This window comes from Rhinolophus sinicus, chromosome 14, assembly GCF_057876585.1.
Source record: "Rhinolophus sinicus isolate RSI-liver-muscle chromosome 14, RSI-T2T, whole genome shotgun sequence".
In the NCBI taxonomy this organism is placed as follows: Eukaryota; Metazoa; Chordata; class Mammalia; order Chiroptera; family Rhinolophidae; genus Rhinolophus; species Rhinolophus sinicus.
In genome coordinates this window covers 143,096,753-143,112,144 of record NC_142514.1, presented here as the reverse complement: position 1 = coordinate 143,112,144, position 15,392 = coordinate 143,096,753, and the positions used below count along the sequence as shown (strand labels likewise).

General features: G+C 40.5%; 2 protein-coding genes across 8 annotated transcripts in view; both read right to left on the bottom strand.

The window, feature by feature from the left end:
* The window catches only part of LOC109460420 (olfactory receptor 52H1-like), a 36,189-nt gene extending 24,772 nt beyond the window's left edge, over nt 1-11,417 (bottom strand). The window contains exons 1-2 of one of the 3 annotated variants that reach the window (XR_016018750.1): nt 2,046-7,144; nt 1,572-1,786 (exon numbers count right to left, since the gene is read on the bottom strand). The gene's annotated coding sequence lies outside the window, so the exon portion shown is untranslated. Of the gene's footprint in view, nt 1-1,571; nt 1,787-2,045; nt 7,145-11,388 lie in introns of those variants that run through there. The other 2 variants (XM_088791606.1, XM_074335909.2) reach the window with 2 other exon arrangements.
* LOC109460423 (E3 ubiquitin-protein ligase TRIM22-like) overlaps nt 9,838-15,392 on the bottom strand; it is a 36,847-nt gene continuing 31,292 nt past the window's right edge. For all 5 annotated transcript variants that reach the window (XM_088791605.1, XM_088791602.1, XM_088791604.1 and 2 more), the window contains exons 5-8: nt 13,072-13,094; nt 11,711-11,811; nt 11,389-11,415; nt 9,838-11,121 (exon numbers count right to left, since the gene is read on the bottom strand). In XM_088791605.1, coding sequence (XP_088647731.1) covers nt 10,529-11,121; nt 11,389-11,415; nt 11,711-11,811; nt 13,072-13,094 — 744 coding nt within the window. In that variant the 3' untranslated portion in view covers nt 9,838-10,528. The remainder of the gene's footprint in view (nt 11,122-11,388; nt 11,416-11,710; nt 11,812-13,071; nt 13,095-15,392) is intronic.

The following is a 15,392-nucleotide window of genomic DNA, read 5'->3' as shown; positions in this document are numbered from 1 at the left end:
ATAAATACAAGTGATGCTTATTGACCTCTAATTAGAGACCACAGCATCCAGAAGGAAGTAGAATAACATATTAAATAAAAAAAAAACTAAAGGAAATATATATATAAATATATAAATATGTATATATGTACATATATATGTGTATATATATATATATATATATCAGTTCACATCAATTAAAATATTTTATAAGAGCAAAATAGAGACTTTTTCAGGTAAATAAAAAAATAACAATTATAGTCAAAAGGTTAGGAAAAAATAATGGAAATGTTCTCTTTAAAAAGTTCTTATACTGTATATGAAGTAGAATACTATTATCTGAAGATAGACAGGGATAAGCAGACTACGATATTTCTGTACTCAGCTGTGCAAAATGACATGAAATTCTTAATAAACAGGAAGACCTGAGGCCTCTGAGAACATCTGTGAGAGCACAGATACCAATTGCAATGTATCATCAGTTCATTCTAGCTTTCCTAAACTATATTAAACACCAAAAACGTATACATGTTCCACTTTAAATATAAATATTATAAAACTGCCTGAGTTTGTTAAAGATGACCTCCCAGCATTGCAGCATGTTTAGCAGAAAGATAATTAACATTCACTTATCTGCTGTGAGGGCTTTTACCCTGTACCTTGAAGACAATGTGTGTCATTAATTTTGAATAGTCTCAAAAACTGAAAATACTTAAGAGTCTAGAAATGTACCTGTAGAGTCTCAGTGGCAACGCACCACTCAGGAGAAAAAGAATGCTATAGTTCAGTTCCCACCCAAGGAGACTAGATGAGAGTCACCTTAGCTGAGTTCAAGAGGAACGGAGCGGGAGGGGCTGAGGGCTGCCACAAAGGTCAGTTTCCATTTTGTTTGTCTGTGATATCAGTGTATCAGCCTGAGGAATGTGGATGACATTTGTGTTGGTGTGGAAAGTGCAGGAACCAATTCCTCCCCTTCCATCTCACAGTCAGAGCTGTGAGATTGTGGACTCAGCGGTCAGGCTGAATGCAAGGGCTCACAGCAGCTTGGAAAGGCAGCGCTGAAGGGTTAATTCAGGAGGGGAAGCTTTCAGGGGCAGTTCTGAAAGACCTGAGAGATCATGAATATTTCCACACCCTGATCCTCCCCAGATACCACGGTGTTAGCTTTCTTTTCTGTTGTTGTTATCAATATGCCCCATGTAATAGTGAATTTTACATGTTTAATCCCTATTCTCATCCAGAATTTTTGGTCCAGATTATATGCAAGATAGACAAAAGAAGTTACACAGAAAAACATTCTTAGACAACTTAATCATAAAGACACATCATGTTTAAGCGTTCGTTAGCACAAAAATGAATCTCCCACCCCTGTTGTTTAATATCCACTCTGACCCCTTATCTAATTGAAACTTTAGAAAGGGGTTGAAAGGGATAGAAAGCCCTTGTACATTCCCCCACAAAGACCAAGATGTCTGAATTGTAAAAGAAGGGTATAAAATTGAAGGAAGGAGGCAGAAAGCCTGATCACACCTGGGAGCAAATGACAAGTGTCCTTTTGGGGAATTGCTGCCTTGAGACCACAGATTGCTCACCTGAGACATGTAGTCCAGGCTGAGGTTGTCTTGTCTTCTCCCATCAGCTGCATAAGCCTCTCCTTTAATTATCCATTAAAATGCTCACTTCCCCCTGCGGTTTGCGTGTGATTTGAAGCGTGTGGGTCATTCATATGTCCCCTGATTGGGCCCACTGATGTGTAGCTTGGGCTGCAAATCCAGGGCTATTATCCAATGCAATATGCTCAGGATACCTGAACAAGAAAGATGTAACATTGTAGGGTCTGAATAATGTGGCTTGTGTAAGTGGGATGCACAGGATGGCTAGGCCAAATGCCAAGTGTCACCTGCAGTCAGGTACAGTGAAATGTCTGATGGGACAAGAGACTCCATGGGAGGCAGGAACATTCCCACCCTTTGGCTTGGGGAATCGGCCCCTGGGCAGTGATTTTAGCAATGGCCAGAAAATGACAGGTGGGACAGCCTTTTCATGCCATTTCAGCATCTTCTTACCGTCGTCGTGGCAGTCCATGTGTGTAGGCCTAATCTAAGATAGTATCCAGATGTTCAAGGGCCATCCTGTCACGAATTCAGGAGGCGATTGGTCTCACGTCTGTTTGCCCTGGGGCAGAAGACACGTTAGTCTTTATGTTCAGTTGACAAGATGGTCTGTTCACTGACTATGTGTCCTTGGCCGAGCACAGGGGCCTCTCTGGTGAGCAGCTACAAGGGAAACAAGGCAGAACTGACTTTTATCCCAATGTGCCCTCTCCACAGGGGTTGTTTCAGATGTCAGTCCCAGGTTTTCCAGAGGCCCAATCAAACAGCCAGACCCGTAGATATAGCCCAGGGATCCACATGCTCCATGACGATGTCTCTGTTGGCAGCAGTTCCCATTGTGGCAGGAGGGTGAAGATTACAAAAGCTACATGGACAATTTATCCATACCGGTAATATATTCAGCGGTGGGGGCCATCACAATAGGGCTTTGTAGGGTCACAAAGATACCCACCCACAGCCATGCTTGGGAAAGGGCCTGGGTGGTGACAGAGATTCTCTCCTTGACCAAACTCTAGTCAGGCTTCTCTGAACTTCTCACTGGACCATGACATTTAGACTTCTGGTGTTCATCTCTGCATTGTCCAGTTTTAGCCAAAATCTTGTTGACTCAGTTTAGTGAAAATTCCCCACCCCCAGTCTGACATCTTATCACCCAGGCCTGCCTTCAGCAAAAATTATATTAGGTCAGTTTAGCAAAGAATTACCTTACCTCTTAGTGGTTTTCCATTCACTAACCTCTGACCTTGTTCCTTGGCTACAAATCTCCAATTTACTTTATTATATTCAGAGTTCAGCCTAATCTCCTTCCTCTATTATCAACTCCCCTTGTAATAGCCCACCCAGAATAAGGTCTTCCTGACCTTATGTTTTTAACAAGTATCCTGAACAGTTCTTTCTCTAACAGTGGTGGTGACTGCAGAACCCAAATCAGAGAGCATTCATTATCTTCATTATCTGTTTTCCCCTTATCTCAATACCAGGGATTAGGGGTGGGGGTGCGCAGAAGTCACGGTCACCTGTGCACCAATACCTAAAATGCCCAAGAAATACAATTTTCTTTTATCTCCCTACTGAACTCTAACCTTGGCTAAGAGCTTCTGGTCCCTCCTAGAGACAGAGGCATATCCACTTAACTCCTAGTCTTGTTAATTTCTGAAAGCTGAGATGTCTGGGCAAAAGCATCAGGGCCCTGCCATCCACCCCTAGGCCCATAGGGATGGGCAGGGGGAACAGCCCCTCAGGATTTGGACACAGTTTTCTGGGACAGAGGGAGAGACCAGAGAGCCTGTGGGGCAGTGCAGGGCAGACCAGTGTGAGCTGAGCCCAGGCTTCCCCTAGGCTGTCCTGGCAGTGCCCAGAAGGGTGTGGCTGTGCTGCTATTGCTGCTTGTCTCTATGTCTAAATTTCCTCTTTTTATAAGGACAATTGTCATATTGGAGTGGGCCCACTCTAATGACGTCATTTTAGCACCTATGTTTCTTAAATGGGGACAGGGGAGGGGAGCAGTGTGAGGCTATCAGCTGGTGAATGAGGGGACACCTGTCCATTCCCCTTAGATAAGATCACATCTTTAGCAGGGGTATCTATCTCTCCTTTTTGGACCTACCTCCTGTCTTTTGTCTTCCTCTAGAAACAGCATCTACTTCCCTATTTTGCTCTGATACTATGATAATTCCATACCATTTCTGTGGCTCTCCTCACCATTAAACAATCATAGTGCCTTTTCAGATCAGCTCTTCCCTTGGTCTCCAGCCTGCCAACCTACCCTACTGATTTTGGACTTGTCACACCCCATAGTTGTCTGAGTTAATTCTTTAATATCTGTCTATCTATCTGTCTATCTATCTATCTATCTATCTATCTATCTATCTATCTATCTATCTATCTATCATCATCTATCATTATTTATCCATCAATGAATCTACACATACATCTTATTGATTCTCTTTCTCTGGAATACCCTGACTAGTACAGAATCTAGGAATGGACTTGTACAGTCTTAATAGCAAAGCAACACTGAGAATAATTGCCCCACATTGAACTCAGGGAGACAGATGAGAGTTACCTGAGCTAAGAATGTACATAACAGAGGGAAGCCTCTGGGTGCTAAGATGAAGAAGAGACCTAGGTTTGGACAGTATGAAGAGATTAGTAGTCAAGATGAAGACTACACAGTATCATCATTAACCAAATGAAAGGACACTGGCATCCCATATTGATGAGTACAGGTCATGTGTTTATTCCAATGAAGATTTCATGTCCCCAAGTAAAGAAACTTATAATCACCATTGGGTGATGGCCCTAGATACCTGCTTGGATGATCCTATAGGTTAAAGGTTCCTTATGCCCTAAGAGTCCCCTGAATCCACCCAAGCATGCCCCTATGGATTCACATCTGTTTCATTGATGGCCTGGCACAGTCCTGGAGCACCAGAAATATGAGATGGCATGATTACTACACAACGGTTCAGAGGTTATATGAATGAGAAAGGCCTAGAATTGATTTGCAGAGAGCAAATCTACAGTTGGTACCCATCAGACTTTTTGAGTCCAGAAAACCTTCTCCGGTAGTTTGCTGATAAGACAGTGTGTAACTGGGAGCAACTGAAAAGTTTAATATTCTTTTCAGCAGAGGTTTTCATTTCTGGAGTAAGGAGCCTGTTAAAAAGTAGCTGGCCCTCAGTGTACTGATCTTTTTGTTGTACAAAAAATGCAGGTCTTTTTTTCCTTTAACTACGTACTTCATCTTGAACTGGAGAACTGGCATTCCAGTAACTGAAAAGACACGAACGTCCCTTTACAGTCATTTAGCAATAATCCAACAGTGCAAATGTTTTGGAGTTTCCCCGCTGAAGGAGCAAGGGGTCCCAGTGCCATATCAGGCTTCCCAGCCCCAGATTCCAGTAGTGCCAGGGAGAGAAGTCCCCATAATTTCTGGTTGTGAAAACCAGCAGAGATTGTAGCTGAGACAAGAGGGTGGCTGGAGTACCAGGTGTGCCTCTTAAAGGAACCAAGCATGAACTTACTCACTGATGGAATCACTGGATCTGAGCTCCAGTGCTGGGACAGCAGTTGGAGAAGCGACAGGGACATATGGGGGTGGAAGGTGGGGGTGGGGAACTGAGTTGTCTGGCTTTAGGACAAGACCTGGAAGGACAGCTTTCTCCCACATGGAGGACCTGGTGGAAGCCATTGTTTCTTTGTTTTGCCCTCCCCCTTCCCAGTGTACAGACGCACGGGGCCACCATACTTGAGTCTCCATCAAGCTGGCTGACATGATTCTTTGCTATATCCTGGTGATTCTGACACCCTGCCCTGCCCAAATTTTGGGCACACTCAAGCCACTTCCAGTGGCTTTTTCATACAAACCCCTTGCCTTGGCTCATGCTGCAGATTTTCCTAGGGTGTCTCAAATGTTCACAGGACCCAGACAAGCAGAACCTGACTTTAGCGTGTCCCATACCTCTAGCTAAGTAGCCCTGAGCCCGGCACTAGTGGTAGTTGGCCTTCATTCTGACTTGGGCTCTCAAGGCACTTCCAAGCACAGTGCAGGCAGCAACTATCTGTGGATTGCTTTGTAGCTCATGCCAGGTGGCCTAAGGTGGGGCAAGGACTGCAGCTAAACTTGACCCACAGCGGGTTCCCTACCAGTTGGCAGTGGGGTTGGAACAACCAGTGGCGAGCTTTGGACCAGCTAGAGCATCATCCAGCTGCCACCTAGGACAACACACTCAAAAAGCAGATTAGGCAGGCACCAGTGGCCTGCTGAGGCAGATCCTGCTCTATAGGGGCCCCTGCACCACAGCTCCTCCACTGTAGTCACAGCCAGTCCTCACAACCAGTGAGCCAGGGGTCAATACCTCCTATGACATGCAAACAGCAACCAAAGCTCAACTACAACAGGAGGGCACACACAACACACACACAGGACACACCTGGAGTGCACAGCTCAGGTGACCAGGAAGATTGTGCCACTGAGCCCAACAGCACACCTACTACATAAGGCCACTGTACTAAGACTGGGAGGCATAGTAGTTTGTTTCTAATACATAGAAACAAACACAGGGAGGCAGCCAAAATGGGGAGACAAATAAACATGTCCCAAATAAAAGAACAGAACAAAGCTCCAGAGAAAGAACTAAATAAAGGGTGGTCAGTTAGCTCAGTTGGTTAAGCGTGGTGCTAATAACACCAAGATTGTTGGTTCAATCCCCATATGGGCCACTGTGAGCTGCACCCTCCTTAAAAAAAAAAAAAACAAAACAAAAAACTAAACAAAATGGAGACAAGCAATCCACCACATGCAGAGTTCCAACTGGTTATAAGAATGCCCAATGATCTCAGGGAGAACAAAGAGATAGGAAACATAAAAATGGAGATAGAAAGCATAAAAAAGAACTGCAAATAAAGAGTACAATAACATAAATGAAGAATACATTAGAGGGAATCAACAGTAGATTAGTTGAAGCAGAGGATCGAATCAACAATTTGGAAGATAAGGTAGCAGAAAACACCCTATCAATACAGAAAAAGAAAAAGAATCCAAGAACAAGGATAGTTTAAGAGGCCTCTGGGACAACATCAAATGTACCAACATTCACATCATAGGGGTACCAGAAGTAGAAAAGAGAGAGCAAGGAATTGAAAACCTACTTGAAGAAATAATGACTGAAAACTTCCCTAACCTGGTGAAGGAAATAGACATACAAATCCAGGGAGCACAGAGAGTCTCAAATAAGATGAACCCAAATAGGCCCACACCAAGACACATCATAATTAAAATGTCAAAGGCTAACGTCAAAAAGAGAATCTTAAAATCAGCAAGAAAAAAAGCAATTAGTTATCTAGGGAGCTCCCATAAGACTACCAACTAATTTTTCAACAGAAACTTTGCAGGCCAGAAGGGATTGGTAGGAAATATTCAAAACAATGAAAAGCAAGGAACTTCAACCAAAATTACTATACCCAGCAAAGCTATCATTCACAATCGAAGGACAAATAGTTTTCCAGACAAGAAAAAGCTAAAAGAGTTCATCACACCAAACCAGAATTACAAGGAATGTTAGAGGGACTTCTTTAAGTAAAAAAAAAAAAAAAAAAAAAAAAAAAAAGTAAAAAATATGAAAAATAAAATGACAATAGCTACATATCTATCAATAATTACTTTAAGTGTAAATGGATTAAATGCTCCAAAACAGGATCGTTGAATGGACAAGAAAACAAGACCCATACATATGCTGCCTATAAGAAACTCACTTCAGATCAAAAGACACACACAGACTGAAAGAAATTAAAGGGATGGGGAAAAGATATTTCACGAAAATGGAAATGAAAATACAAAGCTGTGGTAGCAATACTTATACTAGACAAAACAAACTTTAAAACAAAGACTATAACAAGTGACAAAGAGGGACCCAGTAATCCCACTTCTGGGTAATTATCTTAAGAAACTCAAAATGCTACTTCAAGGGGATGTGTGCATCCATATGTTAATTACAGCATTGTTTACAATGGCCAATATGTGGAGGCAGCCTTGGTGTCCATCGATGGATGAATGGATAAAAAGGAGGTGGTACATATATACAATAGAATATTGCTGTGACGGAATGGATGGACCTGGAAAGAACTGTGCTGAGTGAAGTATGTCAGACAGCAAAAAACAGATACAATGTCATTTCACTTATATGTGGAATCTAAAGAACAAAACAAACAAAACAGAAACAAACTCATAGCTACAGAGAACATTTTGATAGCTGCCAGATGGGAGGGGGGTTGAGAATGGGTGAAAAGGGGGAAGGAATTAAGAAGTATGAATTGTTTGCTACACAGTAGTCATGGGGATGTCAGGTATAGCGTAAGGAATAAAGTCAATTATATTGTAATAACTAGGTATATTGTCAGGTGGGTACTAGATTTATTGAGGTAATAGATGGGAGGGGGTTTGGGGGACAGGGTGAAAAGGGTGATGGTATTAAGAAGTACAAATTGGTAGTTACAAAATAGTCACAGGTATGTAAAGTAAAGCATAGGGAATATAGTCAATAATATGGTAATAACCATGTATAGTGCCAGCTGGGTACTAGACTAGTCAGAGGGATTACTTCTTAAGTTATATAAATGTCTAACCACTATGCTCTACACCTGAAATTAATATAAAATAATATTGACTGTCAACTGTAATTTTTCAATTACAGTTGGAATAAGAGGTTCAAATTTCAATGTATAAAACAAGTAAGTCATGGGGATGTAATATACACCATGAGGAATATAATCAATAATATTGTGATTATTATCAGATGGTTGCTGGACTTATGGTGATCACTTCTTTAAGTATATAAATGTTGAATAACTATTGTGTATACCTGAAACTAATATAATATTTTATGTTAGCTGTATTTTAGTTCAAGTCTTTTTTAAAAAGTGAATTCAAGGGGCCGGCCCGGTGGCTCAGGCTGTTGGAGCTCCATGCTCCTAACTCTGAAGGCTGCAGGTTCAATTCCCACATGGGCCAGTGGGCTCTCAACCACAAGGTTGCTGGTTCAAATCCTCGAGTCCCGCAAGGGATGGATGGTGGGCTCCGCCCCCTGCAACTAAGATTGAACACGGCACCTTGAGCTGAGCTGCCGCTGAGTTCCCGAATGGCTCAGTTGGTTGGAATGCATCCTCTCAACCACAAGGTTGCTGGTTCAACTCCCGCAAGCGATGGTGGGCTGTGCCCCCTGCAACTATATAAACGGCAACTGGACCTGGAGCTGAGCTGTGTCCTCCACAACTAAGACTGAAAGGACAACAACTTGAAGCTGAATGGCACCCTCCACAACTAAGATTGAAAGGACAACTTGTCTTGGAAAAAAAAAAAAAAAGGCCTGGAAGTATACACTGTTCCCCAATAAAGTCCTGTTCCCCTTCCCCAATAAAATCTTAAAAAAAAAAAAAAAAGTGAATTCAAAAGCAAAAGAAATAATGCATCAACATTTAATCTAGACATCCCAATGAGTACAGCTTTTCTGCACATAAATGGATTTGAGATGTTTTTTAAACAAATCATTGCTACTTAGAGGAAAACTAAGGGTAAATTTGGCACAAATGGAGCAGCTCTGTGTCAGGTTAACTTGACATACAAAGGCTTGGAAATGAATGACTTCGCATATCAACTTTTCAAACTGAACTTTGGAACAACAGCACCAAAATCACCTTTCATATGCCAAATACAGACTTTTGTATATCAGCCAATGAGCAATTGCAAGCTTTCACTTGGGAAAGCTGCTTACCTCCAGTGGTTTCATTCTGTAGCACTATATCTTTGTATTTGCTGCACTGTTTATTTGGGCAAATATTTCTAGATTTTTCACGTGAATAAAATAATTATGCAAAAATTATGCAAAAGAATTATGCAACAATTACCAGAAAAAATAAAAGTGCATGGTATGTACCTTGGTATACACTCTAATGTTTTACTATAAGGAAAAGGTCTGACCGCCAAGGAGCTGTCCCTAATAATGGCTGTCCCCAGCATGGCTCCCTCTGCTGGACAGACTATGGAAACTCATACTTTTGAAGTTTCCTGATCCATTCCCAATAAACAGTCCCAGCCTCGGTATAAAACGTTCTATACACAAGATTGAAAGTGGAGTGGTCTTGATAACAGAGTTAAGGAAGTTGAAAAATGAGACTTCAGCAGAATCATTTACTGTTCCTCTCAAGGGCACGAATCTGTTGTATAGGACACTGACACAGCTTATCCTTATCGGTAGTCATAAGAGCAAATATTTATTATATTGTGCAGGACACTTAAGTAGGTACTTTACATTGAGTGACAGTTGTAGACAATGATCTTAAGAGTTAGGTACAGTTTTCAATCTCAATTTCTATTTTGGGAAAAAGAAACTCAGAATTTATTCATCATTACACAGCTTATGAAGGACAAGATAGGATTTGAACTTAAACATTTTGAACACAGCATTTTCACTCTGGGTACATATGTTATTTTTGTTTTTCTTTCCTTGACTCTCCAATGAACATGCTATACCCTGGGCAACAAACAGACATACACTTAAGACTCCTTAGTTGTTGGTGGTGGATAGGGGTTATTATGAACTATCCTAGGACTGTGGATGGTGGCAGACAGGTTTTGCCATGTCTCATCAAGCCAGTGATAAAGAAAAATATGGATAAATGAAAGTGCAAAGCTCTTATACCAATACAGCTCTATCTTTGACTCTGATGACTCTGATGTCTTTCTTTGAGAAAACAAAAATGGGTAAATAAGCCCCCCTCCTAATTCAAACCAGAAACAGTGTGCATCCCAAGGATGTGTGAAAGTTCTAAAGGGAGACAGCAATGAAGAGATGGTATAAATGGTACAGATGAGCTCAGATTCAGGAGATGACACTTAGCATAAGAGGCACTGCAAGTGGGTGAGGGAATGAGAAGGTTCAGGAGTTTGGCTGGCACAGAGTCATGGGAGCTGGACAGTTCCCAGGATTGAAATACGGATAAGCAGTCTGAGAAAAGCGACATTTAGAGAACTTGTAGATGAGTGACCCGTGGTTTGTGACATTAAAAAATGAGACAGTGCCTGCTTCATAGTCTAGGAAAACCCCAACACGACAGGGAGGAACAGCCATGGAAAGAGTTAAGACTTTGGGTTCAGAGGTGGAAGAGTCCTCAAAGGCATTGTACTCAGATTCATTCAATCCTACAACCCAGTAGCCATTTCCAGGTCTGAATCTGGAGTAAACTGTTTGATGATTTACAGGTGGGTTAAAAACAAACCCAGAGCTCTTTTTTTTATTGAGGTCACTTGTGTTACTGTATACCCCCAGGATCCAGGCTAACTTCCGAGACACATCTACTTCCCAATAATATTTCCCTGAGGAGAAATTTTGGCAACCCAAGACATCAAAAGCAGAAAATTTGCTTGGATATACATTCCTAAACATAAAACAGGTCTTAGCCGTCACTTGTCTGTGATCTTCAGAAATGACAACATCCGAAAGAGGGATGACTGGATTCAGTCTGAAGTCCACTGTAGGAAAATTTACAGTCAGGTGAATTATATACGACATGTATGTTTTGTGACATTATAAGGAGGATATTGGGAATTGACTGGGAAGAACTGACTGGGAATTGATTGAGTTAATGGGTCAGAGATGAGTAGAACACTTAGGAACTCTTGTATGTATGCATGTTTGGGAGGGACACATAAAACTAAGATCATGGGACGTAATAGTAACCACACTTCTGAAAAGGGATAAGAACATGGTGATTTGAAGACCCTGTAAATTCTTCTTACCCCAGTAGCTTTGGACTTCTGTCAGCTCTGAAATGACAAACGTTTCACTGATGTTAGAAGAAAAGGAGGAAACACTGATACCTATCTTTTCCCTCTAGTGGGGAGAAAGGAGGGGAGCCCTGTGAGGCTATCAACTGGTGAATGAGAGGACACCTGGCCATTCCCCCTTAGGTATGATCACATCTTCAGCATAGGGTATGTATCTCTCCTTATCAGGCCTACCTCCTGTCTTTTGTCCTCACTTAGAAACAACATCCACTGCCTCATTTTGCTCTGATACTATAAGAACCCTATGCTCACACCCTCCCCTGGCTCTCCTCACCTTTAAACTCTTGTAGTATCCTGGTCAGATCTGGAGCTCGGAATGCACTCTTCAGTTTCTTGGAAACAATTTTTGGCTTCTTCCAGGTCCAGCTCTCACTCCTAGAAAAGACAACAATTGACCACCCACACTTCTGACCTTGTGTCTCTACAAGACCACTGTCTCCCTCACCTTTCACTTCATTGATGCACTTGAATGCTTTTCATTGAAGAGCCTGAGGAAGGGAGAGGTGAGAGCGCTGAAAGTGCAAACAGAAGAAATGTCCTCATGCTAACTTTCTATTTACCCTCTGTGTGACCTTGGGAAGGTCTTCTCCTCAAAAAAGCTTATGTTCTTCCTTCTAAAATGGAAAAATAAACCCCATGCTCTCAAGCTCTTAAAAATAGTACAATATTAGATAAAATAATGTACCTATAAAAGGTGTTTGATGCTTCTAAAAAAAGTATTTGATACATGGAGAAATCACTACCATCTCAGTGGTTCGTCCAGGGACAGGACAGAGACATGGGTTCCCAGACAGATTGTCAGTCAGTGGAGAGGCTCTAAAACCTGGCTACTGAGAGTTTTAGGTTATCAAGTGTGGGGCTCCTGTACTGAAGTCTGAACAGTCTCCAAAGCCTTTCACCCCAGTACAGATGCTGAGAATAACATATGAGGTCACATTCCCTGGGGAAACATTACAAAATGTGGGAAAAGAGGTCCAAATTAATAGTGGTCTGAATATCACGTGCTTGGGAAATTCAGTGGGTAGGTAACTTTACCCAAGTGGGTAGGCAACTTTACCCAAAGAAAGGCATTTTTCCTACAAGATGCTAAAGTATGTAAGCAAAAAGAGATTAATTATTGGCACCAGGATGAAACCCACTATTCCCCAGACTTCAGCCTATTATTATTTATTTATTTAGAAATCCAAAGAACACCACCTAGAAAGACTTTGTTTCTTCCATCCTCAGGGAGGGAAGAAAATGTAAAGGAGATCCCGTCCTGGAATATTTGGGGGCCTGGCAGATAAAGAGAACAAGATCCTTCCTGTGACAAGACAGACACCTATAAAGTATTATAGAAATAAATGCTGAGGTAGAGACTAAGGTTTGACTAGAATGATTGAAGTCATGGAGGTCTGATACTGCAACCCCTAATTTTTAATGTTTCTATTGACTCTAACTCTGTGACCTCCCACCACCCAAATTTCCTACCATTAAAAAGTTTCATCTGTGATAAGCAATTGGAAACAGTGTAATGTTCAGATTTCCCATGTCTGTCAATTTTTAAAAGCCCAGATTGATTCCAAGATTACTCTTGTGGCTATCATTCTGTCTTCACACACACAAAAAGGACCGTACCTGGTCTCGCATACATACCTTTTTATGACGTTAATCACATCCTGGGGAGAAAAGAGAAAACATGAGTCAAGTAGAAGGTTGCCAGATTGAGAAAATAAAATTGGCAGGTTAAAATTTAATTTTGAATCAATAACAATATGTTTTAGAATTAGCATGACCACTACAATATTTGAGATACTCTACTACTGAAAAATAATGTGTCATTTATCTGAAATTCAAATTTAACTACATATCCATGTTTGGTCTGGCAATCCTCGAAAGGGTGATAATCCCTCCTACCTTACAAAGTTTTATCACCTTCCTCCTCACACCCCTACTATCTCTTGATAGGATGTGAATAAATAGATGGTCAGAGTACGGCAGACAAAATGTAGAGGTAAGACCCAGACCCACCATCCTAGAAGACTCGTGTGAGGATGTGACAAAAATGCTCCAAGGATCTAGAGATGGAACATATTTAAAAGAAGAGAAGAGACCTACTATTTCTTTAATATATATTCATGAGAAGACCTCCTTAACTTGTATGCTTTTATTTATTCTAGAGACAATAAAGTTGAAATCTTCCATTTGTCAGACATCATTCCAGGCACTGGGGAATCAAAGATGAATAATTAATAATTATGGTCCTCAAGAAATATACTTTCTTTTGCTGCAGGAACAAGCAAGCTAGCACTTGAAGCAAACATTTCTCTGACCTCCCTCTACTCACTCTATACTCCTCCTACACACTACTCATAGAGGACCGCATCAATTTTGAAGTATGAAATAAGTCACAGGAACCAGCAGCAGAGAAGGCCTAAAATACAATGTACTGTTTCCCAACTATTCACATTCCATTGCCCAGAATGGTATCAATATCCACTCTGTCACTGTCTCAAAACTGTATCTTACCCTGAATTCAAATATTATATTAATATAGTCCAATCTATATCCTCAACTTCTTTTGACTATCTTCTTTTCCCCATCATAACAGTATTTGCTTTATTTTTTTAACAGAAATGTACCAATATATTTTGTTCCCCCTCTCTATTCTAATCCCTTTATACCAACAAAGACTTGGACACTAGTTAGATGACCACCATATCCTCACACTTTTTACCAAATTATTTCCAAAAAATGCTTTAATATAATACAATAGTTACCATAATATTATAATGGGTGATTTCCATCATATGTAAATTATAACAAAATATATTAAAGATCTGAATTCAGATATAAACTATAAAACTTTTAGAAGACACCACAGGGAAAAAGCTTCATAATATGGGATTTGGTAATGATTTCATGGGTAGGACACAGAAAGCACAGACAACAAATGAAAAATTAATAAATTAGACCTCACTAAAATTAAAACTGTGCACCAAAGGACACCATAAAGAGACTGAACAGACAATACACAGAAAGGGAGAAAATATTTGCAAATTACATATCTGATAAGGTATTAATATCCAGAACATACAATAACAAAACTTCTGAAACTCAACAACAAAAAATAAACAACTGAATTCAAAACATGGGGAAGGATTTGAATAGCCATTTCTCCAAAGAAGATGTACAAAATGGCCAATAAACACATGAAGAGATGCTCAACATTATTGGTCATTATTAAAATGCAAATCAAAACCACAATGAGATACCAAACTATATCACTTAGGATGGCAAAAAGAAAAAAGAAAAACCCTCATGGAAAATAACAAGTAGGGGTGAGGAGGATATGGAAAAACTAGAACCCTAACACTTTGCTTGTATGAATATAAAACGAAACTAAGGAAAAGTTTGGTGGATCCTCAGAAAGCTAAACAGTTACCATTGTAATCCAGCAATTCCACTCTGAGGTATGTATCCAAAAGAATTGACAGCAGTGACTCAAACAGATATTTTTATGCCAGTGTTCATTGCAGCATTATTCACAAGAGCCGAAAGGTGGAAACAAGCTGTATCCATCAACAGATGACTAGTGAATCATAATGTGGTATATACATACGATGGAATGTTATTCAGCCATAAAAAGGAATGAAGTTCTGATACATGCTACAACATGAATGAACCTTGAAAACATTATGCTAAGTAAAATAGGCCAGACACAAAAGGACCAACATGGTATGATTCCACTTATATTACAGAGGTACCTAGAATTAGGCAAATTCATATAGACAGAAAGTAGATTAGCAATTACTAGAAAATGAGATCAGGGGGAATGCGAATTGAGAGTTACTGTTTAAAGGTTACAGAGTTTCTGTTGGGGTGATGAAAAAATAGAAATAGGCAGTAGTGATTTTTGCACAACATTGTGGATATAGTTAACGCCCCTAAAGTATACACTTAAAATTGGTTAAAAT